The sequence below is a fragment of the Macaca nemestrina genome, chromosome 19 (assembly GCF_043159975.1).
Source record: "Macaca nemestrina isolate mMacNem1 chromosome 19, mMacNem.hap1, whole genome shotgun sequence".
Taxonomy (NCBI): domain Eukaryota; kingdom Metazoa; phylum Chordata; class Mammalia; order Primates; family Cercopithecidae; genus Macaca; species Macaca nemestrina.
The window spans coordinates 40,808,760-40,835,584 of NC_092143.1; the positions used below are offsets into that span (position 1 = coordinate 40,808,760).

At 38.0% G+C, this 26,825-nt stretch overlaps 1 protein-coding gene across 1 annotated transcript in view; it reads right to left on the bottom strand.

Annotated features, from left to right (window-relative positions):
* Positions 1-26,825, bottom strand: part of LOC105489415 (malic enzyme 2) — a 71,009-nt gene that overhangs the window by 26,926 nt on the left and 17,258 nt on the right. Inside the window, exons 2-10 of the mRNA XM_011754235.2 lie at positions 26,050-26,169; positions 14,360-14,493; positions 9,636-9,785; positions 6,293-6,368; positions 5,059-5,220; positions 4,341-4,444; positions 2,015-2,124; positions 1,812-1,909; positions 1,233-1,346 (exon numbers count right to left, since the gene is read on the bottom strand). Of these exons, the coding sequence (XP_011752537.1) occupies positions 1,233-1,346; positions 1,812-1,909; positions 2,015-2,124; positions 4,341-4,444; positions 5,059-5,220; positions 6,293-6,368; positions 9,636-9,785; positions 14,360-14,493; positions 26,050-26,157 (1,056 nt within the window). The 5' untranslated portion in view covers positions 26,158-26,169. The remainder of the gene's footprint in view (positions 1-1,232; positions 1,347-1,811; positions 1,910-2,014; positions 2,125-4,340; positions 4,445-5,058; positions 5,221-6,292; positions 6,369-9,635; positions 9,786-14,359; positions 14,494-26,049; positions 26,170-26,825) is intronic.

Below are 26,825 nucleotides of genomic sequence, written 5' to 3' on the forward strand. Positions count from 1 at the left end.
AGACTTCACAGTCAGGATACTTGGTTTCGAATCCTGCCTCCGTCACTTATAAGCTGATGACTTTGGATAACTCCCTTGACCTTTTAAACTGTTTCTTCATTTGTAAAACTTCACAGGGGTTTTTGAGATGATTAAAGGAGATAATACATGTAAAGTCTTATAACAATGTCTGATATATAACTATTATTACATTTTAAATTACATGTAGTTTAAGCACTCAAGATTTTTCATTCACATACGTCAATTTTTCATTTTATTTTTTGTACTAATAGAATACTCGTTCTAATTAAGAAGAAAAGATTTTAGAACTGGAGTAAAGTACATTTAGATAGCTTGCTCCACAGACATAAATGCCAAGGAACAGCTATACCATTATATTTTAATGTGTACATACAAAAATATAATAGCATTGTGTACTGGATTGGTTTATGAAACAGTTTACTTATATTTCAATGTGTTACACAGTAGAAGATATATGACATTCTTAAGCTAGTGAAAATGGTAATCAATGCCAACAAAGATAGTCAGGCCCAAAGGTACTAAGTTAATCTGGGAGATAAGCTCTTTATTATCCATAAATTGGTTTCAGGAGCACATGCTTTTTTCCTGGGGAAAGGGTCCATAGATTTTTACTAGATTGCTTCAGGGGCTTATCATCTCCAAAGGGTTAAGAATTTCTGCTCATGGCTAGGCACAGTGGCCTCAGGAGGCTCAGGCAGGAGAATCACTTGAACCCAGGAGGTAGAAGTTGCAGTGAGGTGAGATCGCACCACTGCACTCCAGCCTGGGTGACAGAGAGAGACTTCATCCCCCTTCCCCCCCAACAAAAAAAATTAAGAAAATTAAAAAAAAAAAAAAAAATTCTGCTCAAATATCAAAAGTTCTGCAATACTGTAATTTAATCAGGAAATTCTCAGTTCCTATTAAAAACCTAGTTTTAAGAGTGTCAAACACAATCATACTTGTACAATGGCCATTTGATCTCTTAAGAGCAAGAGAACAAAGCAAGAAAGAGTAAGTCTGATGCCAACATACAGATTAATTAAATATGAAGCAGGAGTCTTTGTAAAAGACAACAAGACTGGGGACATTTGTTAAAAAGAGAACGGAAGGTCCCAATTGGTATAATTTGGAGACTCCAATGAGAAACAAGATTTTAAGGAATAATATTTTTAAAATCCAACTAAAAATATAATACACTCTTTTGCTTCTCCAAATTTTAAATACCTTACCTTAACTAATAAACCATACTTGTCAAACATCCAGATTTTCTTTTGTGCCTCTTGTTCTGACAGGCCATTTTCTACCATAGACATAACTATAAGATTTGCAATTCCAAGAGCAGCCTGTTCAACAAAACATAAATTTCAATATATACTAGAGTATGATGCAATGCTTGAATTACTTTATATATGAAGATTATATAGCATATAATCTTATATAATCTTATATATATGCTATATGCTAAAGAATCACAACATATTTGATGAAAACCAGCATTACAAAAAGTACCAAACTGTGTACTAGTCAAAACATACATCCCCTAATAGCCTTCTAAATAGCAAACTTATATGCTATAATAAGAACTATTTGGTTTATTTTTCCCTTACGAATCAAACAAAAATTATTTGTGATATTCTCTCTAAACATATTTTAAATTACCTGTTTTACAGAAGAAGTCTTGATTTCATACCCTCTATCTCAACAAAATTACAGGGTCATTATGCTCTTTTATAAATATCAATATTCTGCCCATTTTCCAATTCTAGAAGAGAGGATGGCTTAAGTTTTAAAAAGCCTACAAAACTTACCTCTCCTGCTCCAAGGAATAAGATTTTGTGTTCGGAGATTGGTTTACTAATAACTTTTTGTGCTGCAAGAAGACCTGCTAGAGCTACTGCAGCTGTCCCTATAAGAAAAACAAAGAGTTTTACAAATAAAAAATGGGCACATTAAAAATGTTTAAAAAGTAGGAATCCAAACCCTAAAGTTTTTTTTTTTTTTTTTGCTTTACCTTGAATATCATCATTGAAAGTACAATATTTTTCTCGGTACTTTCTCAAAAATCTGAACGCATTATGATTTCCAAAGTCTTCGAACTGAATGAGTGTGTTCCGGCCATATCTAAAAACAGCAAAACCCACAATAGTTGTGATGAAAATAATACTATTAAACAGCTTTCCACCTAATATTCCCTACAATAGCATTCAAAAATAATGTATTATGTTAATTCAATTAAGGCCATCTGAAAAATTTTAGAGCCTGTAAAAGACTAGATCCAAAATGTAGAAATTATTCAATAAAAAAAGTATGAGGTGTTTAAAAAGAACGTGGCACCATGATAAACCCATGGGATATCAATCTATGTAAACTATTTTCAAGTGTCCAGGAGACACTTCCTTTGACTCTGAACCTCAAAAAATATATATTTGATATGCATATTCTCATTACATTAATAGTTAAACAGCAACACAAGAAAGTATATATTAAATAAGTAACTGAAAAATAATTGCTATTTGAGTTCACTGACATTCAGCAAAAGAAGATGTCAATCGTTTAGGTGAGCTAAGTAGTAAGGGAAGGCTTGAAAAGGAGGTGGGCCCTGAAAGAACAAAAAGTAAAGAGGTAGAAAGAAAAGCAGGCTATTATTAGGGTGACCCTGAATTTTCAACAGTCTGGCTATACATTTCATGGTTTACATTAAGAGATAAGGGAGAAGTTGGTTAATGCAGGTTGGGACCAAATAAGGGAGAATCTCTAATGCTAAATTAGAGAAGAGGGACTTTCTTCTGCATCCCATGTAGAAACAGTGAAGGCTGCCAAGAAAGGAAAAAATTCACATATGACTCCCTTTAGGAAGGATAAACCTGCCAGTGATACGTAGCACATATTGGTGTGGGGAGAGATGCGAGTGGCAGAAGCAACTAGGAGGCTACTGTGATACGAAGACAAGAGATCTGAAGCAGAAGGTGCAGGAAGCAAAAGGAGTAATTATGAGCTATTAGGATGAATAGAAATTGATAAGGATCAACTGGGAAATGAGGAAGAAGCTGTTACAATGTCAAGGTAACTGGGATAACTAAGAAGATACTATTTGGTTGTCCAAGGTAGGAAAGTGAGAGGAAGAAGGAGAGATGACAATTTCCGGGAAGATGTAAAGTTCAGTTTTAGACTTGTTAACTTCGACTCTGAAAAGGAATTAATTTTTAAATACCTTCTACATGCCAGCAATTTTAAAGGTAGGCCAGGGTTAGATCATTAAGGTAAAGAGTTTGACTTTATCCTATGGCAATAGGAAACCAATGAGAGATTTCAAGCAAAAGAATGACATAATGAAGTACATGTTTCAAAACAATTAATCTGGTATTAAGGTGGAGATGAACTGGAGAGGAGAGAAACTAGAGGAAGAATTAGAAAACTTCAGAAGAGACATAAGGAGAGAGCAAGATTGTGGTAATGGAAAACAAGAGACATTTAAGTGGTAGTACCCACTGAATTTGAGGAATATCTGACTGCATGGGAGACTGATGGAGAAGGCAGAAGGGTCAAAGATAACACCAAGATCAAAGTTTTGGCAATAGGATGAATGTTACTGCCAATAATAGAAGGTGGGAATACAGAAAATAGGTTGTTTGGAAAGGAAAGGAGTTCAGTGTGGGATATGAATATGCACACACAACAGAATATCCAGATGGAATATTCTGATTATTAGAAATGCAGGCCTCAGAAGAGCAGGGGGACTACAGATGGGTTTTTATGGGTTTAGTAGTAACATGCATAAAGGTCATAGTTGACATGGCTGAAAGAAAAGAGGACTAGGTGGTTATCCACATTTAATAAGACAGCAAGAACCTGTGAAGATGACAAAAAAAAAAAAAAAGAGAGAGAGAAAGGTGGGAGGAAGACCAAGTTAGGAGGAAGCTGTTTAGCAATCAAGAGAAGAGAGAGTTCCAAGGACATAGAAGTGGGAAAACCTTAGTCGATGTTGCAAAGAGGTAGAGAGGTGGGAGGACCAAATGGTCAGAGAACTTAAAATATGAAAGCTGCACAAGGTCAAGGCTGAAAAAGGTACTGAGCAGTAAGGGTTTGACAGGAGCAGTGAGGGCAGACTTCCCTCAAAATGTCAGGTAACTCAAGAAAGCAAGGCAGACCATGGGTACCACCTCAAATCAGCACATCTAATCAGGCAGAGACAGCCAGTAGAACAAAGTTCTCAAAAATTTAATCGCCTCCTGCTTATCTTCACAAGAAATAAAGGAAAACAAAACAAAACTTTAGTTTTTACCCTGCCCCCACCCCCATTAAAAGTGCTTTCATATACTCAAACTTTTAAAAAATACCTGTCAGTAATAGCTTTCATAAACTCATCAATCAGGTCATCATACTGTTGTGTGCGATCTCGTTTCTGGTACAAGCCCATGTAAAATGGGTCTTTTAAGAGTGCCTACAAAACAAAACAAATGTAAAAATAAAATAATTTATATTATATAATCAGTTTAAACACATACAATAAAAATTGTAAAATAAAAAATTACTAATACAATTTTTTAAATGTATTGCCCTTCAAGAAACTTTATTTTTTCTTTTTTGAGACAGTCTCACTCTTGTCACCCAGGCTGGAGTGCAATGGCATGATCCTGGCTCACTGAAACCTCCGTCTTTTGGGCTCAAGCGATTCTCTTGCCTCAGCCTCCCAAGTAGCTGGGATTACAGGCTTGTGCCACCACGTACGGCTAATTTTTTTTGTATTTTTAGTAGAGACAAGGTTTCACCATGTTGGCCGGGCTGGTCTCAAACTCCTGACCTCCAGTGATCTGCCCGCCTCGGCCTTCCAAAGTGCTGGGATTACAGGCAGAAGCCACCATGCCCAGCTCAAGAAACTTTTAAGAGACTTAATTTACTATTATTTATATAAATATTAAAAGTGGAGTTTAAGAAAAAAACTAACATTTAATCATAAAACTTTCCCTTCTTAAATCATCATTTTCAAAAGAGGGATACTATACAAATTTTTAAAAATACAGGAGGAAGATAAAGGGGGAAAATGATGTTACTCACAATATTATCAGTTCCCACATCAATACACACTGGCAGGCATCTATCAGGCCGTATTCCTGCACAAGCTGTATACAAACAAAGTTTTCCTACTGGAATTCCCATTCCATAGACACCCAGATCTCCAAGACCCAGAATTCTCTCTCCATCAGTCACTACAACAGCCTTAAACACAAAAAAAATGCAAATTAAAAGTTGTCAAAAATGGGGCACTAAAGAAAAGCATTTTTAAAAAGATTGAGTCACTTCACATATATTTACTCTTTGCTCTTAAAAACAAAATTGTTTCTTGGCTAATTTCCAATATAAACCAATCAACCATACTTAAAATTCTAGGATTTCTGACTATTATGAGACATTAACTAGATTTGATTTCCCTCTGACTTCGGTTTAGGAATAGAATTCTTCTGACTAAAGGACCAACTTAAATATCTTCAGAAAGATTAAATATGGCAGAGATGAACAAGATGGAGAGATTACCATAAGAGAAAAATAAGAGTTTAGAAATAAACAGTATGGTACTCCAACACAATAACCTAGGCCAAACAAGAAAAACCTTAGCAACTGTGGAAAAGAAAAGGTCTAGAACAAAAAAAACATACCTACTTATAAGGAAGGTCTTAAGATGATACTGTCAGTTTAATTATTTGACCAAATTTTTGCTAGATTATTCAAACCAATGATCATTCAACGTTTATTTTGGAAAGGAGTATAAAGGCAGGTAAGATTGTTGCCTATAATAAAATTTACAAAAGCCTACCCAAAAATCTTGAAATAAGTTATTACATTTCACTTTATGAAAGATAACTAAATAGGCCAGGGCTTCTATTTGCTATATTTAACACTTTCATATTTGCTAAGGTTCTCAATCTTAGATTTAAAAGAAAAAAAGGCATAATCAAACTTTTCTAACACCATTATAAACAAAAGTTTTTATGGTATAATATCAGATAAATAGGAAAGGATATTGAGAGGGCAGGAGACACCGGTGGTGCCGATACCGACAGGGCTCACCTTGTATTCTAGCTCCAATTTCTTTCTCAGAGTCAAACTCTATACTGGTAGCCCATTTTATAACTACTACTATTATCATCGCCTCAGCTGCAAAGCACTAAATCTGCATGTATATAAGTGCAAAATAAATCAGAGCAACAACGAAAAACTGTTCTTGGAGATTTAGAGGTAATTTACAAGAAAAGAGAAAACATTGTGAAAAGGAGGGTTGTACTATTAGTACCTTAACATGATTTTCTGGCCAGTTATCCACAATTGATCTAACATGACCTCTGTCTGAGATCGAAATAAATAATCCCCTGCAACAGAACAAAAACACCTTTGCATTTCACAACAGCTTTGTTTCTAAGTTTTTGTTCATAATTGAAATATTTTGATATTTTAATAAAATATCAAGACATGGTATAATTTCCAAGCAGATTTACCTAAGTCACATTGGTTTATTTTCAAACATTTTCAAGTACTTCAAACTGTAATTACAATGTTCTTAGCAGATGCAACAAAGATTATTGTTACATGATACAATCATTTTACCCAAGAAGAAATATATCCACATCTCATGTTCAAATAAACTCAATACACCAACAGGAAAAAAAACAAAAAAAAATCTGAAGCAAGCCACCAATGCAGGAGAGCATTACAAGGCCAACTAAACTACTGTTAAAACTTACTGAAACTGAAATTTGAAATTTGAAGGAGCAGGAAGGGAAAGAAGAAAATTACAATAAATTCACACAAAAGATGAGCTACCTGAAGCATAAGGAAAAAGTGAAAAGTTACTTTTACTTATTTAATATTTTTTTTTGACAAAAATTGGATATACGGTTGACCCTTGAACAATGTGGGTGTTAGAAAATCAAGTCAAAAATTTACATGATAAAAATTTATGTACAAAAATTGTATGATTTTCCAAAAACTTAACTACTAATGTTGCCTACCACTGGCCAGAAGCCTAACCAGTAACACATAGGTTGACTAAGAATTTTTTTTTTTTTTGACTTGGAGTTTTGCTCTTTCACCCAGGCTGGAGTGAAGTGGCATGATCTCGGCTCACTGCAACCTCTGCCCCCCACAGAGGGTTCAAGCAATTCTCCTGCCTTAGCCTCCAGAGTAGCTGGGATTTTACATGCCCACCACCACGCCTGGCTAGTTTTGTATTTTTAGTAGAGACAGGGTTTCACCAGGTTGGCCAGGCTGGTCTCGAACTCCTGACCTCAAGTGATCCACCCACCAGGAATGAGTCACCGTGCCCAGCCAACTAACACTATTTTATATGCCATATTATATACTGTATTCTTACAATAAAGTAATCTAGAAAAAAGAAAATGTTATTAACAAAATCAAAAAGAGGAGGAAGAGGAAGGGTTGGTCTTGCTGTCTCAAGGGTGGCAGAAGGACAAGAAAACCTGAGTAAAAATGGACCTTCACACCTGTGTTGTTCAAGGGTCAACTATATTTATCATGTAAAACATGTTTTGAAATGTGTATAAATTGTGGAATGGCTAACAAAAAGTCATTTTAAACACAGTATGTTGTTACCTAATTCAGATAATCAATCCAGATTTCAAAAGAGAAAGCAAAGAAGGAAGGAAGAGAAGGAGGAAAAAAAGAAGAAATGCAGGTTCAAGAACACAGTTCAGGCAGACATGAGGGCCAACGGATCCTCATTGCTGTCAAACTGATCTTATGTTTAACTGTCTCATTGGTATCTTAAATTTGGCACCACTATTACAGTTCAAATCAGTTTAGTTCAGCAATATCTCAATCATGGCTATATAATGGAATCATCTGGTACGCTGTAAAATGCCAGGGTCCCATCTCCAAAGATTCTGATTTAATTGGCTTAAAGTTTAGATCAATCAACCAACCAAGATTTAATGACCATCTACAAAAACAAAACGAACAACAACAAAAAAACCCGTAGCACAATACATTGCATAAATAATAAACAGTATTTGCCCTCACACATAAGCCATGCTCTTCATGTTTCAAGTCAGTTCTCAACTCTGGGTACACATCAGAATCACACCAGGCTCTTTTGTGAAACTCCTAAGTCTAGACTAACTGAATCTGAATCTCTGGGGGTGGGGCTCAGGCATCAGTATTTCCAAGTTTCTCTCTATCTTTTAATCATTCTAATAAGGAAACTATAAAATAGCTGAACAGCATGGTTATGTCACAGAAATGTTTTAGTTACAGTAATTGTTGGCAGCATATAGGTTAGAACAGTCTGTTTCTCAGTGTCTTCCAGGGAATACCTGCAACACAATCACTGAGGGTGCTCACTAAAATCCGGACCTCCAGACCTTTTTTCTTTTTCATCAGAAATCTTGGGGATGGGGAGGAGAGGAAAGTTGGCAGAGATCAACATTTTGAGTAAGTCCCACAGGTATTTCTTATACACATTAAAGTTTGAAAGCCACTAGACTAGATGACAGGAGACTGAATATAAAAGCTGTCATACATTGTTTGAATTTCCACACGTGGAAGAATGTGTTAATTGAGCATGGGGAAAATATTATAAGGATTGAGAAAAGTAATAATAGATTAGAGGAATAAGACAAGAAAACTCAGATTAAGTAAAAACAGCATGCGTGTGTGTGTGTGTGTGTGCATGTATGTGCGTGTGTGTATACATATATATATATAGCTATATATATATATAGCTTATAATTTTCCAAAGAACTGTCACATTGGTTTCTCTAATAGCTCTTTGATAGGTCCTGCTATTCCCATTTTACACAAGGAAACACATTCATGGGGATCATGTGACTCATTCAAGGAATACAGTCAGTTCTTGCCATTTCAGTACTCTTCCCATTTACAATGTTTGTAGGTGCTAGAACTATTTGAAATGAAAATTCATTAAAAAAAAAAAAAAAGGAGAACAGGCTGCAGTGGCTCGTGCCTGTAAATCCCAGCACTTTGGGAGGCTGAGGCAGGCTGATCACCTGATGTAAGAAGTTCAAGACCAGCCCAGCCAACATGGCGAAATCCCATTTCTACTAAAAATCCAAAAATTAGCAGGCGTGGTGGTGTGCACCTGTAATTCCACCTACTAGGGAGGCTGAGGTACGAGAATCATTTGAACCTGGGAGGCGGAGGTTGCAGTGAGCCAAGATCATACCGCTGCACTCCACTCCAGTCTGGGTGACCAAGTGAGACTCTCTCAAAAACAAAAAACAAACAAATTAAAACCGATCAAAAAATGAGAAAAAAAATCTCTTAATTTGGCTTTATTGACAAAAATTTTAATAATTCTGGATTCTCTCCCACCAGAATTAAGACTTTTTTTGGTGGGAGGGCAGGTTCTAAAAGTATATAATGACTCTAACAATCACAATAATTTAAAGAAGATTAGAAATGAATGATGCTATTTTTACAAAGATAAAAGTTATGAATATGTTGGGTTTTTGTTAATCACTTTTAATAAAAATTACATTTTTGTGAGGTAGGAAATGTGATTCGGCTAAGATATATAAAATAGAAATGTAATAGCTGTTATGGAATGATGTTTTCCTTATTCAATAACCATTTACAAGTTTTCTTTTTTAAATAAGCCTTACTTAGGTCTTCTAAAGATGTGTCCATACTGGGAGCAGGCAAGACCAACCGTTGGTGTATATACAATTGGCATTAAACTCTCAATGTCATCTTGCAGTATTCTATAAAACAATTTCTCATTTCTTTCTTGTATTCCCATTATGTAGATATATCTGAAATTAAGCACAGTAAATAATGTCTCAGTCAGCCTGCATTACATTAAAAGTCTTGGCTTATGAAAGTTAAACCTAAAATTGAAATTGAGCCCCGCTCACATCACATTCTAAAAAAACCCAAAACCTCAGATTATCACTATTTAACACCCAGGACTAAAAATTAACAAAAATATGAGGGTACTTAAATGGTAGATGATGATGATGACGATGAAGTAACAATAGAAACAATGTTTACTGAACCCTTACTGTGGGTCAGGCTCTGTAGAAGGCACTGGAAATGCAAAGATCACTATGAGGTCCCTACCCTTAAAGAATCATTCTTCAAGGACACTGACATATAAACAAGGAAGCAAAATAAAGTGGCATTAATTCAAACATTTGCTTAACACTATCTGCTTGGCACTATTTTCCAGAGATATAAGAAGTGACCCCTGTTTTCAAGGAGTTTATAACCCAGGAGGGTTAGAAGCATTATAAGGTCTACACAGAGTGCAGAAGCAGCACAAAAAAGGCAATTGTCAATTGATGTCAATAAATATATAAATAACTTCTTTTTAAATTTAGAGAACAGGGAACTATCGGCTTGAAAGCTTGAAAGTCAGTAATCATCTTGAATTAAATATGTCTAAAGCAGACTTATCTTTCCCTGACCTTGTTTCTTCTGCTATCATATGACCAAATGCGAAACCCAGATTCCATTCTTGATTTCTTCCTCTCCTACCCTCCCCAACACCAATCCTATAAATCACCAAGTCCTACAGAGTCTACCTGCTAAATAGCTTTCAAATATATCCATTTGCTCCTTCCACCCTCACACAGTACAAGCTACCACCATTTCTCAGCTGGGCTACCTCAAAAGCCTTCTTACCAGTCTTTATAAATACAATTTTCCTCCTATGCTTCAATTCATTCTTCTCTTAAAAACCTAACTGTGATCATTTCGCTTCCAAATAAATTGTCGTACAATAAGGCTCAAGCTCCTAAAATAGTTAACAAGACCTCTGCCTACTTTTCAGCCTCATCTTCTTCATGCTGACTTACTTAGCTCCTCAAAAGGATCACAACTCAACCTGGACTTGCTGTGCTTGATGCACCCTTTGCCTGCACTCTCTCTCCAGGCATAGTCCTATACACGTGCGCTCCAAATGCAGCTCAGGTGGCGTGCTCTCTGGGGGCCCTTTTCTATCCACTCCCCTCCCCTATCATGTATACATACACGTTTTAGACTTTCCTGTTTTCAGGTCCCATGATACGCTACTTCCCTCTGTAACTCTCACTCCACTTCTTGACTTTCTGGATTCCTCCAGTCTAGACAATACCGTAAGTTAGAAACGATCACCTCATATACTTCTATAGGTCCAGGAACTATTAATAGCAATATGTGGCATACAACTGGTGTGCAAATATTTGGTGAATAAATGGGGAGAAGTGATCCCTTCAATTATATTTTCTACATAGCTAATAGTGGAAGCAATGGTATCAATAGATAGAAATTAAAGGGAAGAAGATCTCTCTGCAGTATAGGGAAGTAAACAAATTGGGCTGCTAAAATGGAATGGATGGCTTTGTGAGATGGAAGTAATGTTAAGGAAAGAACAGATGACCTACGAGGCATGTGATAGAGGGAAGCTGTGCAAGTCATGGATCTCTTCAACGTTACCATTTTCTTTATTTCACTTTAGTCACTCTTCTGTGTACCTCAGTGATGGGCAGCACTCACCTAGGATTGCTACAGCTCAGTAATGGTGAATGCCCTTATCCACTCTCGGATCACAATCCTCTACCACTTTGGGTAACCATATGATGCCCTCACTTCATCATCCTTCAGAGGGATCTCTAGCTCTGACTGCTTCATTCTCTCCCAATTCTATGGGCTCCCTTGGGGATTCTCTTTGTTTCCTCCTCTGAATCCCAGGATCAAATCTCTCACTCTGAGCAAATATCTCCCTGTCATTCCTGTTTAGGAATCCCCACATGATTTTTCACTGTACTCCCCTTCCACAGTGTCTGCCTTTCCACCAGAGACAGTGAACTCTCTGAAGAGAAGGGCTGAGTGTTTTCATTTTTGGAGTTCCAAAACTTAGAACAGTGCCAGGCACATAGCAGTCCTGAATATTAACTGAATGAATTGATGTAACCTTTGCCAGCCCAGCAAACTCCAAGCCTGAATCAATGTTACATTTCATCCTTTCTGTGGAAAAATAACATTGCTGTGCAGAATGGCACCAATATAAACAAGATCTTGCCACCAGGCCATCAGGGTCTGCTCTCATCCCTTTAACCTGCTCTTGTTCGGCCTTTTTCTTTTCTTTTTTTTTTGAGACAGGCTCTCACTCTATCACCCAGGCTGGAGTGCAGTGGTGCAATCATGGCTCACTGCAGCCTTGACCTCCTGGGCTTAAGTTATCCTCCTGCCTCAGTCTTCTGAGTTGCTGGAACTATAGGTGTGTAACAGCATGCCTGGTTAATTTTTTTTTTTTTTTTTTAATTTTGTAGAAACAGGGTCCCACTGTGTTGCCCAGGCTGGTCTGGAACTCTTGGGCTCAAGCGATCCTCCCACCTTGACCTCCCAAAGTGCTTGGATTACAGGCATGAGCCACCAAGCCTAGCTTTTGTTCAGCTTTATCTTATAGCTACGTGGCTCTTCCAAGCATTTATCACTCTCTTCACCAACTCTACTCAACCTTGGCCCTTCTACATTTGAGTGATGACTTTCATATTCTATTTCATAAAGGAAAGCAAGGTCATCAGCTAAACTGAGAGTTCATTACTTCTGCTCAATCATCTCCATACTTATCCTTACTAATATCTGTATTTATCTTTCCTCCAGCTTTGGAGAATGAGCTGTTCTTTGTTCCTGCTCAAGGCCAGCCACTCTATCTCTGCATTTGACCCTATGCCTTCTTCCTTTCCCTGAGACCTTGCTCCATCAATTATCCTTTCTCCTGGGCTCATTCCTCATAACTACGATGAAACATTAAACTTTCTCCCAGCTTGAAACATACTTAATCCCAAGTCTTGCTTTATTTATTGTTTAATGTCTTCCTTCCCTCCTTATCTGAACTTCTTGAGAGGGTAGTTTACATTTATTTCCTCCCCTTCCATTCATTTTTCAGTCTATCACAGTATCTCTTTTGCTCCATCACACCAAAGAAACCACTCTTACCAGTCACCAATAATCTCCTATACTTAACAAACTCAATTGATACGCTTAGTTCTACATGCAGACTTATCCCTCTACCCAGAATACTTGGCCTGCTACCTGTAACATGCCATTTACAATTCAGCTTAGGCATCATTCCCTTCAGGAAGCTTTTATCTGATTCCCCTAAGTTGAGCTAGATGCCCTCTGCAGGCTCTCAGAATATATCTGCATGTACCTTTTTCTCATTGTACTGTACATTGTGGTCTAGAGACCAATAACAATCATAGCATAACTATCTGTTGATGACCTTTTAGAAGACAGGGCTGTGAGTTACTGGGTTGGTCATATATATTAAGTTTGCTGCCTGGTGCAGTGGCTCAAGCCTGTAACCCCAGCACTTTGGGAGGCCAAGGCGAGTAAACTGCTTGAGTCCAGGAGTTCGAGACCAGCCTGGGCAACACGGTGAAACCCTGTCTCTACTAAAAACTACAAAAACTAGCCGGGTATGGTGGTGCACTCCTGTAATCCCAGCTACTTGGGAGGCTGAGGTGGGCAAATTGCTTGAGCCTGGGAGGTGGAGGTTACAGTGAGCCGAAACTGTGCCACTGCACTCCAGCCTGGGCAACAGAGTGAGAACCTGTCTCAAAAAAAAAAAAAAGAAAGAAAGAAAGAAAAAGAAAAAGGCTAGGCGCAGTGGCTCACTCCTGTAATCCCAGCACTTTGGAAGGCCGAGGCGGGCAAATCACCTGAGGTCAGGAGTTCGACACCAGCCTGGCCAACATGGTGAAACTCCATCTCTACTAAAAATACAAAAATGAGCCAGGCATGGTGATGGGTGCCTGTAATTCCAACTACTCAGGAGGCTGAGGCAGGAGAGCTGCTTGAACACGGGAGGCAGAGACTGCAGTAAGCTGAGATCGCGCCCCTGAACTCCAGCCTGGGCAACAGAGCGAGATTCCGTCCAAAAAAAAGAAAAAAAAAAAGTTTGCCAGGGATAGCTTTAGGTACACCTCTTTTTTATTCTCCAAAGTATCCTGGATTAGGTGATATAGCATATGGTCACCCTATCTATTACCCACTTTATAGCCTCAGTGGCTGGTACAGTGTCAACACAAAGTAGGTGATCAATAAAAGTTGTTGAATAAAATGATTGCAAATTAGATGGTATCCTTTGCTTCTAATATTCCATTGAAATCTGAATTGCTCTGACTGTAAGCATAAAAACTAATTTGTTAAGTTTTACAACAGTGAATACTTCTGAAGTATTCACTGAAGTAAAAGAAACAAAATCATTATAAAAGTAGTTAACTGACAAAACACAAACTTATATGAGATTGTATATTTCTCATGCCATAATAACCATAATGCTCACAAGTTTTCTAATCAGAATACCAATAAAAAAATGAAACAGCTAACCAACTCTTACTTTTCCAAAGGGCTAGTCATTTTCTTTAAGTTTCTATGGAATCGTAAGGCTTGAATATCTTGTGTCTCTATTTTGGGAGGTAGAAGTCCTTGAAGACCAAGCATTTGTCGTTCTTGTAAAGTAAATGCCATTCCCTAAAGAGGAGAAATAAAAGGATTAAAAATTATTACTTACTGGGGTAGCAACGACATTGTTCTTCAAAATATAATTTAAATGCAAATTTGAAAAATCAATGACATATTATTTTTGCCCAGGCTTTCAAAACTTTGTAAGACTGATGTCCAGTATTGGTCAGGGTGTGGAAAAGAGATATTCTCACAAACCACTGCTGGAAATATAAACCAGTTTAGGCCTTTGGAAGACAGTTTTAAAGTATTCTTAAATTTTTTTAATGCACATATTATTCATCAAGCAATCTGACTTCCAGGTAGCCATTCCAGAAAAACATTCTTAATGGCATACAGAGGCATATACAAAAATTTAGTTGTAACGTTGTTTCTAGTTCTCTTGGCTATTACAATCTAACAAAAGCCCATTAACTATGAAAGAGTTAAGCATCCTATAGTATATTCATACCATGAAATACCATAAAAAAGGGGATAGAAGAAATGATGCTTTAGAAAAAATTAATCTATATCATAAGAAAATCTTTTTCAATTTCTGGTATTTGACTATGGGTTAAATTCTTCATATCAAAACAATGTCAGTGAAAATGCTGGAGCAAGGCCTTTGGAAAATCTTTTCCTCCATAAAAGCAAAAGAACACTGGACAAATAACCAGAAACAACTTCTTCAACATTCTGGAAATCTACCAAAGGAATGTAGCAATCAGGGAGCAGTTATTCACGAAAAATGGCTGGATTTCAGTAAGCAGCAAGTTTTGTGCCAGTTTTAAATTGAAAACTAACACCTCACAATTACTGTGAAAATCAGCAGCCTGGAAGCCACTGGAGCAGGGAGAAGGGGCTGGAGATTCTTCTAAAACCCCATTCCAGGAAAATGTCATTATTTGACCTGTCAGGTGGCTTCCTGGAAGACCCCACTTGCAAGGCTGTCTTCATTTGACCTAACTTGGTGCTCACCCAGTGTGAAAAGCCATTTCCCCAGAAGTGCTTGTTGGAAACAATCAAGAGGCAATAATTTAGCATAGCAGCTGCCCAAGACAGTGGATAACAGTTGAGGAAAACAACAGGGTAACCAAAAAGCTGACAAGGAAAAGCTAAAGAATGAGATGACCATGGGATTGGAGCTTTGAAAAGCCATGAGGTATTACTGGGACTCTAGAAGGTCACATACATGAGCTATGGACACACCCAGGAAACACCTGAAAAAGACCCTAGCTCACACCTTTGGCTAACCTTGAGGCTCTGTGCAAGCAGGAAGTGAAGGCTTTTGGGTAGTTGTAAACTGCCTGGCTCAGTGCTGGAGGTATGCCGCAACATGCACACATACCGCTTGGCAAAAAATGGGAAATTTACTAGTTCCAAGCATTTAAGTCTTTGTCTAATTATCAGCTGACCACAAAACTAACCAATCAGAGACTTCAGTGGGCATGTACAAGGATACAGACTTTATAAAGAATTAGTTTGGAGGCCGGGCACAGTGGCTCATGCCTGTAATCCCAGCACTTTGGGAGGCCAAGGAGGGCAGATCACCTGAGGTCAGGAGTTCGAGACCAGCCTGGCCAACATGGTGAAACCCCCATCTCTACTAAAAATACAAAAATTAGCTGGGCATGGTGGCACGTGCCTGTGGTCTCAACTACTTGGGGGGCGGAGGCAGAAGAGTCGCTTGAACCTGGGAGGTGGAGGTTGCAGTGAGCCAAGATTATGCCACTGTACTCCAGCCTGCACAAAAGAAACTAATTCTTTTCTTTTCCGTCTCAAAAAAAGAAAAGAATTAGTTTGGAAATATCACTAAACAAGCAAAAGGAGCAGCAATACAACAAACCCTGGGAGGACTATTCGATTTCCTGAGCTGCTACCCTATTTAAAATGTCCAGTTTTCAACAAAAATCATTAAACTGTCCTTGAGGAAGCCTAAACATTGTACTTACTAGATAAAGACTTTAAATTCACATCTTTGAATACATTCAAAGACCTAAAAGATGTCTATGTCTAAAGAACTAAAGGAAAGTGTGAGAATAATGTCCCACCAAATTCAGACTATCAACAAAGAAATTAAATGGAAATTCTGGGGATGAAAGTACTGCAAACCAAAAATAAAATTATAAGGTCCCCCAACCACCTGAATGGACTTCCTCCTTGACCAGGGCACTCTAACATTTAACCTGAAAAGACTGGTTTAGGTTATGATAGCAAGTGGGGGGTTGGACATGCCTCACTGTACTCCTACAGCATTAACATCAACACAGACCTTAAGCCTGATAAGAAACACTTACAATCTATTCTCTGAAGCCTGCTACCTGGAGGCTTCATCTGCATGAAGAAACTTTGGTCTCCAAAACCTCCTATCATAATCCAGACATTTATTTCTATTGATAGTAACTCTTTCAACCAACTGCCAATAAGAAAAAATTTGAATCTACCTATAACCTGGAAGCCCCCGCTTCGAGTTATCCCACCTTTCTGGACTGAACCAATGTGTATCTTAAATGTATTTGATGTCTCATGTCTCCTTAAAATGTACAAAATCAAGCTGTGCCCCCACAACCTGGGGCACGTATTCTCAGGATCTCCTGAGGGCTGTGTCACAGGCCATGGTCACTCATTATGTGGCTCAGAATAAATCTCTTCAAATGTTTTACAGACTTTTAATCGTTTCATCAACAGTACAATAAATGAAAATAAAAAATTTACCTGAGGGGTTCAACAGTAGATTTGAGCAAGTGGGACAAAGAACCAGCAAACTTAAAAATAGGTCGCCCAAGATTATCTAGTCTAAGACAGAAAGAAAAAAGAATAAAGAAATACGAATTGCCGGGCATGGTGGTTCATGCCTCTCTCTAATCCCAGCACTTTGGGAGGAGGCTTAGTTGGGCGGTTCACGAGGTCAAAAGATCGAGACCATCCTGGCCAACATGATAAAACCCCATCTCTACTAAAAAAAACAAAAATTAGCTGGGTGTGGTGGCATGTGCCTGCAGTCCCAGCTACTCAGGAGGCTGAGGCAGGAGAATTGCTTGAACCTGGGAGGCGGAAGTTGCAGTGAGCCGAGATTGTGCCACTGCACTCCAGCCTGGGGACAGAGGGAGACTCCGTCTCAAAAAAAAGAAATATGAACAGAATCTCTGAGACCTGTGAGATACCATCAAGTATGCCAACATATGCATAATGAAGTCTGAGGAGAGAAGAGAAAGAAGCAGAAGAATATTTCAAGAGATAATGCCCCAAAACTTCCCAAATATGAGAAACATTAATCCAACAAGCTCAACAACTCCAAGTATGATAAACTCAAAGAGATCTACACCTAGACAAAGACAAAAACGAGTTTGCAGATGGAGCATAGTTAAATGCATTACCATACTTCTCTAAAGAAAATAACGTCGGCCAGGAGCAGTGGCTCAAGTCTATAATCCCAGCACTTTGGGAGGCTGAGGCAGGCAGATTACCTGAGGTCAGGAGTTTGAGACCAGCCTGACTAACATGCAGAAACTCTGTCTCTACTAAAAATACAAAATTAGGCCGGGCGCAGTGGCTCATGCCTGTAATCCCAGCACTGTGGGAGGCCGAGGCAGGTGGATCACAAGGTCAGGAGTTCTGAGACCAGCCTGGCCAATGTGGTGAAACCCTGTCTCTACTAAAAATACCAAAAAAAAAAAAAAAAAAAAAAATTAGCCAGGTCTGGTGGCAGGTATCTGTAGGCCCAGCTACTTGGGAGGCTGAGGCAAGAGAATAGCTTGAACCCAGGAGGTGGAGGTTGCAGTGAGCCAAGATTGCACCACTGCACTGCAGCCTGGGTGACAGAGCGAGACTCTGTCTCAAAAAAACAAAAAACCAGAAAAAACAAAACATAATCCAATTATATGCTTTCTGCAAAGGACACAATTAAGTGGAAAGTAAAAGGATGGAAAAGGATATACCACACAAATTGTAATCAAAAGAGAGCTGCAGTGGCTATACTAACAACAGACAAAACAGACTTTAAAATGAATGCTGCTACTACAGAGGACATTTTACAACGATGAAAGGGTGAATCTATTATGAAGATATAACTATTATAAATATAGACATACCTAACAACAGAGGTCCAGAATACATGAAGCAAAGCTAACAGAATTGAAGACAGAAAAGCAATTCAACAAGTTGGAGACTTTAATACCCACTTTCAATAATGGAGGAGACACTAGACAAAATAAGGAAACAGCAGACTTGAACAACAGCATCAATTAATGAGTCCTGACAGATACACAGAACACTCAACAACTGCAGAATACATATTCTTCTCAGGTGCTCACAGAACAGCCCAGGACAGATCACATGTTAGACCATAAAACAAGTTTCAGAAAATGTAAAATAATTTAAGTCATTCGATGTGTGATCTCAGACTACAATGCAAGGAGATAAGAAACCAATAATATGAGGAAATTTGAGGAATTCACAAATATTTGAATAAATAACATACTCCTAAATAACCAACTGGCTAAAGATGAAATCACAAGGGAAATCAGAAGATACTTTGCATTAAAACATAACGTATCGGCCAGGTGCGGTGGCTCACGCCTGTAATCCCAGCACTGTGGGAGGCCGAGGTGGGCAGATCATGAGGTCAGGAGATTGAGACCATCCTGGTTAACATGGTGAAACCCCGTCTCCACTAAAAATACAAAAAAATTAGCCAGGCGTGGCGGCGTGCGCCTGTATTCCCAGCTGCAGGGGAGGCTAAGGCAGGAGAATGGTATGAATCCGGGAGGCAGAGCTTGCAGTGAGCCGAGATTGCACCACTGCACTCTAGCCTGGGTGACAGAGCAAGACTCTGCCTCAATAAAAAAAAAAAAAAAAGAAGAAACATATCAAATTATTTATTAGTTTAATATTAAGCTGAAATGATCATCCTCTCACCTACTCTTCTCCATCTCCCTTTGCCACTTCTCCCAAGTCTCCCTTTTTCTCATCTATGCAACAGCAATTCCCTCCCTCCCAATTTACATAGCAGAGGTGTACTTCTTCTGGCTGATCCTGAAAGATCCTGAACTATTTTCCTTTAGGCACATGCAGTTTCTCCACAGGAGTCAATACCGACACAAATCTCTTAAACAGACACTTGAATATTCAGGTAAACATGCTAGGGAGCCAGTAAGGGTGTAAAGTGGGAGTCTCATCAGCCATTGGAATTCCAAATCCAATGACTATTACACTATTATGTACCCATGTATTTATTATATGGCTTATGAAACATTTTGGGGATATATTTATAATATACTTTTCTCAGTGGTAAAATTGCATATAAAAGTATATGCTATAATCTTAAAAGTAAATATACTTTTAAGAGAATCATGGCCAAATAAAAATAGATGATAGTTTTTTTTATCTTTTATTAGTCATATTATTTGCGTAAATAAGAACCAGAAGAAAATTCTAAATTTATTAAAGAACTAGCCAGGAGAAGTTAAAATAAAAACAAATAAATTAACAAAACCCTCAGAGAACTAATAACCAGAAAACCAGAGTTCCAGATACAAAACTTGAGCATGTCCTTAAATCTTAGGGATGGAATCTACAAAATAAAGGAGTTATTGATTCTCTTCAACACTCCTTCTTGAATTAAGTTAATGGTTTGCATAGGTATTTACTATGTACTTAGCTCTTTTAGTTCTGGCAATCTATGGTTCATTATTCTAAATAGAGTCCATTAGGATATTTTAATTTGGCTGAAATAAATTAAAAATCTGTAGTAAAATCTCTTTACAATCTTACATCTTGAAGAGAATATTTGGTTTAAAAGAGATGCTCAGTACTATTATGGGAGGAACTGGAAAAAGAAAAAAATGTAGATAGAAGGAGTGATTTGAGAATTACTAGCTTCTATCAATAGTGTTCAGGTGTTTTTAAAAAAAATTTCAGAAGGACTCCTATACCTTTAAATCACTGGGTCATCAATAAAAATGCTGGCGTCTCTCTTGCTAAGGCAGCCAACACAGAGGTAGGAAGAACAAAAGTGAAAAAAAAATTGAGGGTAGGAGGCTATGTACATAGTTTAGAGTTGGCTCATCTTGTAATCAAACAATTGTACACTTTTACAGTTGTAATCATAATAAACTTCAGCCTGAATCCTCCCCAAATTTCTTGTTTGAGAACTCTACTCTATGGAAGCATTATTAAAGTGTAAAAGAAAGTATCACTTTTATCTACCTCTAAAGGCTTTAAATCCACACTAAAAATGAATAGCCAATTCATTTATTATATATTTTATTATCTCTATGATTCAACCAAATATTTATTTACTGGTACTCATTTCATACTTTAAAGCACATTTTATCTATATCTTTAAGCCTTTTACAATCTAATATAAGACATATCATGAGTGTAATAGAAATAATCTAAGACTAAAACAACTTTTCAGACTCTTTAACACTGATTTGGGTTTGTACTGAGAAATGTAAGAAGGCAAATGATTCAGGAGATAGAATCCATTTATATATATTTATATGCAGGAGATAAAATGCATTCCCTTAACCTCAATACGGATAGGCACTACATAGCCAGTGCCTCACTAGCATTCAAATGCATGTTTACATTTCTGAAAATGTGTTAACTGAGATGAACTTGCACTAAAAAGGGCAAATTATAACTAAGTGGAAAGCTCTGTTCATCACAAATCCACAATTACTCACATTGCATGTTCTATTGCTTATGTTGTTTTGGTATAGGAATTAGGTCTTAATACATAAATTTGAAATAAAATATACTCATTGTATCAGCCCATTCTTATGCTGCTATGACGAAATACTGAGACAGGGTAATTTATAAGAAAAGAAGTTTAATTGACTCACAGTTCCACATGGCTGGGGAGACCTCAGGAAACTTTCAATTATGGTGGAAGGTCCCTCTTCCCAGGGTGGCGGGAGACAGAATGAGTGCTGAGCGAAGGGGGAAGTCCCTTATAGAACCATCAGATCTTGCGAGAAAAGCATGGGGGAAACCACCCTCATGATTCAATTACCTCCACCGGGTCCTACCTTTGACACGTGGGAATTATTAAAATTCAAGATGAGATGTAGGTGGTGACGCAGAGCTAAATCATATCACTCATCAACTGAAAACTTTTTAACATAATTTAAAATTATTCTTACTTTTTTCCTTCTTCTTCCTCCTATTCTTATTTAAAAAAAAAAAAACTGTATCACTCAATTTTTAAGACTTTGTAAGATGAAGTGGGCTTAAGAAAAACACAAAAAAATGACAAGAAGACATATAAATCAGTACATTGGGAAAAAAAGGTGTGAATAGGGGTATTTCCTAACTTGTTTTACAAGAAGTAGGTAACAAAATTCCTACCTAATCCAAACTTCTTTTCTGAAAACAAAACCCATGTTTAATTATCTGTGAAACTCTGAGCACCAATCATGTCAGATTTTGTTTTCCTATGTGTTCATTTGTTCATGCATTCATCCATCTATCCAGCATGTACTGAGGCTCTGTGTGTGCTAAGTACTCTGGGGTAAGATATTGAGGATACAGACCAAGATATGGTCCTTGTCCTCAAGGGAGGAATGAGATAATTCCAACTGAGTATGATAAATGGTATTGACAGAAGTGAGCACAAGAATGCTCAAAGAACAAACAGGGAAGTAACTCATCCAGTGTGGTGAGGAAGTAGAAAAAAGGGTCAGTGAAAACTTCCTAGAGCAGTGGTCCCCAACCTCTTTGGCACCAGTGACCAGTTTCATGGAAGACAATTTTTCTTTTTTTTTTTTTTTTTTTTTGAGACAGGGGCTCACTCTGTCACCCAAGCTGCAGTGCAAGTGGCACGATTTCATTGCAACCTCCACCTCCTGGGCTCAAGTGATCCTCCCACCTCAGCCTCCTGAGTAGCTTAAACTATAGGCATGCACCACAATGCTTGGCTAATTTTTCTGTATTTTTGGTAGAGACGAGGTCAGGCTGGTAGAGACCAGGCCAGGCTAGTCTCAAACTCCTGGGCCCAAGCAATCCACCTCAGCCTCCCAAAGTGCTGGGACTACAGGTGTGAGCCACTGCACCCGGCCGAAGACAATTTTTCTTTTCATGTCTTAGCTGTTATTGAAGTAATTGATGATAGTTATATTTTCATGAGTTTTTATCTTGTTGACTATATTTCAGGGGGTGGGGAATGGTTTCAGGATGAAACTGTGCCACCTCAAATCATCAGGCATTAGATTCTCATAATTAGTGCACAACCTAGATCCCTTGCATGCACAGTTCACATTACGGTTTGTGCTCCTCTGACAGGAGGCAGAGCGCAGGTGGTAATGCAAGCCATGGGGAGTGGCTGTAAATACAGATGAAGCTTCACTTGCTCAACCACTGCTCACCTTCTGCTGTATAGGAAAGGATGCAGAGCTGAATTTCAGAAAATTATTAGAAAAGTTAGCCAAATGAGCATGCAGAGAAAAGGAGAAATACAATTTTATACTTGTATAGCACTTTAAATGTTTCCAAATGCTATTACCTATATTATTTACATGAAAAAACTAAGGCCTACAGAAGTTGAAGGGTTTGCCAAAGTTTTATGGCTAGTAAATGGTAAAGCTCAAATTAGCACCTAAACTCCTGCTTATAACCTAGCATAATGGTGTCCCACCTTTTAAAGTATAAGAAATTTTGGCCAGGTGTGGTGGCTCATGCCTGTAATCCCAACAGTTTAGGAGGCCAAGGCAGGTGGATCGCTTGAGCCTAGGAGTTCAAAACCAGCGTAGGCAACATGGCAAAACCTCGTCTCTACAAAAAAATACAAAAAGTAGCCAGGCGCGGTGGCATGTGCCTGTAGTCTCAGGTACTCGGGAAGCTGAGATGGGAGAATCACCTGAGCCCAGGGAGGTCAAGGCTGCAGTGAGCCGTGATAGTGTCACTGCACTCCAGCCTGGGCAACAGAGTGAGAACCTGTCTCAAAAAAATAACATAGGCCCGGCGCAGTGGCTCACACCTGTAATCCCAGCACTTTGCGAGACTGAGGCGGGCAGATCACGAGGTTGGGAGATCGAGACCATCCTGGCTAACACAGTGAAACCCCATCTCTACTAAAAATACAAAAAATTAGCCGGGCATGGTGGCGGGCGCCTGTAGTTCCAGCTACTCAGGAGGCTGAGGCAGGAGAATGGTGTGAACCAGGGAGGCGGAGCTTGCAGTGAGCCGAGATTGTGCCACTGGCTCTAGCCTGGGTGACACAGCGAGACTCCATCTCAAAAAAAAATAAAAAATAAAAAATAAAATAAAATGAAATAATACTAGGTTTCTACTTGGGATAATAAAAAAGTTCTGGAACTAGATAGTGATGATGGTTGCACAACACTAAATGAATTTAATGTCACTGAATTGTATACTTTTAAATGGTTAAAATTGTCAGTTTTATAATATGCTTCCTTTACCACAATAAAAAAGTTTTATAAACAAAGAGCAGGTATACCTTGAGTATACAGTGATTACAGACATACATTTAAAAAGATTCAGAATTCAATACTGCCTTTAATTACTATTTTATTAATTATAGCAGCAACATATCCTTAAAATAATATTTACAAAAATGTGAAAAGTTATTAAGTCTACAATGTTTGAAGTGCAAACTTGATTTCTTTACATGGTAAGTTCCTGAGGAGTCTTTAACCTATGACTTGGGAATCACTGGTCTATGTTCTTCAAACAAAAATTAAACTCTTCCTGATGTTTAAGGGGTTTCCAGAAGTGGTCCTTCAATGATGTGACCATACAGATGCTATTCAATCTTAGAGATTTCAGAAGGCCAGATGTTAGACATTATCTTCTTTTTTCTTCTTTTTTTTTTTTTTTTTTTTTTTGAGATAGAGTTTCACTCTTCTTGCCCAGGTTGATGTGCAATGGCACAACCTAGGTTCATCGCACCCTCCACTTCCGGGTTCAAACAATTCTGCCTCAGCCTCCCGAGTAGCTGGGATTACAGGCATGCACCACCACGCCCAGCTAATTTTGTATTTTCAGTAGAGACAGGGTTTCTCCATGTTGGTCAGGCTGGTCTCGAACTCCCAACCTCAGGTGATCCACCCGCCCCGGCCTCCCAAAGTGCTGGGATTACAGGCATGAGACACTGAGCCTGGCTGACATTATTTTCTTTAGAGAAGTATGGTAATGCACTTAGACTATGCTCCATCTGCAAACTTGTTTGCCACTCAATGTACTTTATAAATTTCTTATAATCTCTAAATCCCCAGAGTAGGTTTTAAATAAATTATTTCCATAAGGATAACAGATAAAATAAAACCAATATATTTATCAAATGCACCCATAGCACTGTAAAAGATACACAGAAGTATGTGAATGGTCACTGCCCAAAAGGAACCAGAAATATAGTCAAGAAGATATAAATTCATGAAAATGTAACTACCATAAATGACTTCAATAACAGCTTAAAACCATGAAAAGAAGCACAAAGCAACACATATTGATTACTTGCCACAGGTACAGGAAGAAACTGCTATGGGGTTTCAGAGAAGGGAGTAATTACTCCTCCATGGTGGTATAAAAAGGTTCTACAGGAGAACTGGATTTGAAATGAAGAGCAAATGTGATGTGGAGAGGTCAAGCACAAAGAAGAGAGGATTAGAATATCCTTCATTAAGCTTCATTTAACGCACTAACTGCTTGCCGAACTCATTCTGTGTCACACACAAGAATACAAAGGTGAGGTGCTCTGTGTTACCCATGGTCAAATTCCCCTTTGTAGGCCTGAAACCCCTCATTACTTATCATATGATAACAATAAACTATTTTCCCTGATAGTGGGAAACAAATGGGACTGACAAGTTTTTTATGACTGCTCTTTTAAAATAAGTCACACCTTTCATTTGAATTTACCTTTCCCCCAAAGGTAAATTTCATATATTGCAATGTATCCTCTTGCAAGCTGCTTGTAAAAAAATCTCTTCCCAGAACTTTTACTTACCATTTAATATTGCCACTAAAAAACAGACAGGCACTTGTCCACTGAACTAAACACAGATGAAGGACGAAGTCATGACTGGATCTCAATACTGCGCGTCACTTTTGTCCCAAGAGTATAATAAAGAGTCAAGAGTCTCTCTCTTTTGAAGCAGTCATCTAATCATTCCAACTAATGGGGAAAGTTTTTTGTGTGCAATGGTTTGTGTCCAAAAAGACAGGTGGAGGTGGGGTGATGTGGACTTTACATAAAGGTTCATTTCACAATTTTGACCCTACCTTCCAAGGACCTAACTGATTAGCTCAGGGTGAGTACCTGATGTGAGCTGGGGAAATGTAAATATCTCACATGTGGCCCAACGTCCTGGCCAAAGCACTATTCCAAGTTTTTATTTTTTAAAGCTAGAACTAGGAATCAAAGTCAATCCTTTTCTGGTGGTAAAAGTCATGAGGATGAACCACGATTTTGCCATGTAGAGAAGCGTAAAAAGTTCATGTAAACAACTATCTCTGAACAGCCTTAGCATAAAGCTACAAAAATATGTCACACCTTATCAGTCTTAAATATATCAAACCTTTAACAGGAAGAGAGAAAATGTACATTGGTATTAATGTTACCACCTTGTTGGTTCTCGGGTTCAGCATAAGTGGCTTGCCTTTTTCTTTTATGTGCAAACGTCGACATGCCAAAGTGCAAGTGGTAGAAACTACTCTTAACCGGGACAACATCTTTTCTTTCACCTGAAAAAAACAAACCAAATAAACCACTGTTGAGAATCATATTATAGGCCTCCATGTCCACTGGGTATCAGTTTTCAAAACACATTCATGTTTCCATAGGCTGCAACTGTTTTAAAAAGGTAACAAAAGGCGAAGGTGAAAACTTAACTTTTTCTGATAACACTCTTATGTTCTTGGGAAATAATCACTGCTACTCTTTATGTACCACCTACTATGTATCAGACACTGCAAAAAACATTTAACCTCTTTCTAGACACACAAGTGTGGCAAGGTATGCATCTCCCACTTGTGAGAGAAACAAATTAAGAGGTTAAGAAACAAGGTAACATAGTAAATAGCAAAGTGAGTTTCATTTTAGTGAGTGAGAGTTTAGCTTGAAGGTAGAAAAGTAAATAATAGGAAAGTGGAGACACACACAGAGGAAGAAAAACTATCCTGATTCTTAATCTAGACCTAGAATTTCAATGTACTATGTTTAATGTTTAAATTTAATATACTAGAATTTTTTGTCTTAGCAAACCTGTTATTTAATATAAATAAATAATATAAATTGGCTAGAAAACATATAAATTGTGTATAATTACATTATATGAAATAATGTATAAAATAATTGCATCCATCATAAACATGGACATTTTTAAAGAGAAAACTATACA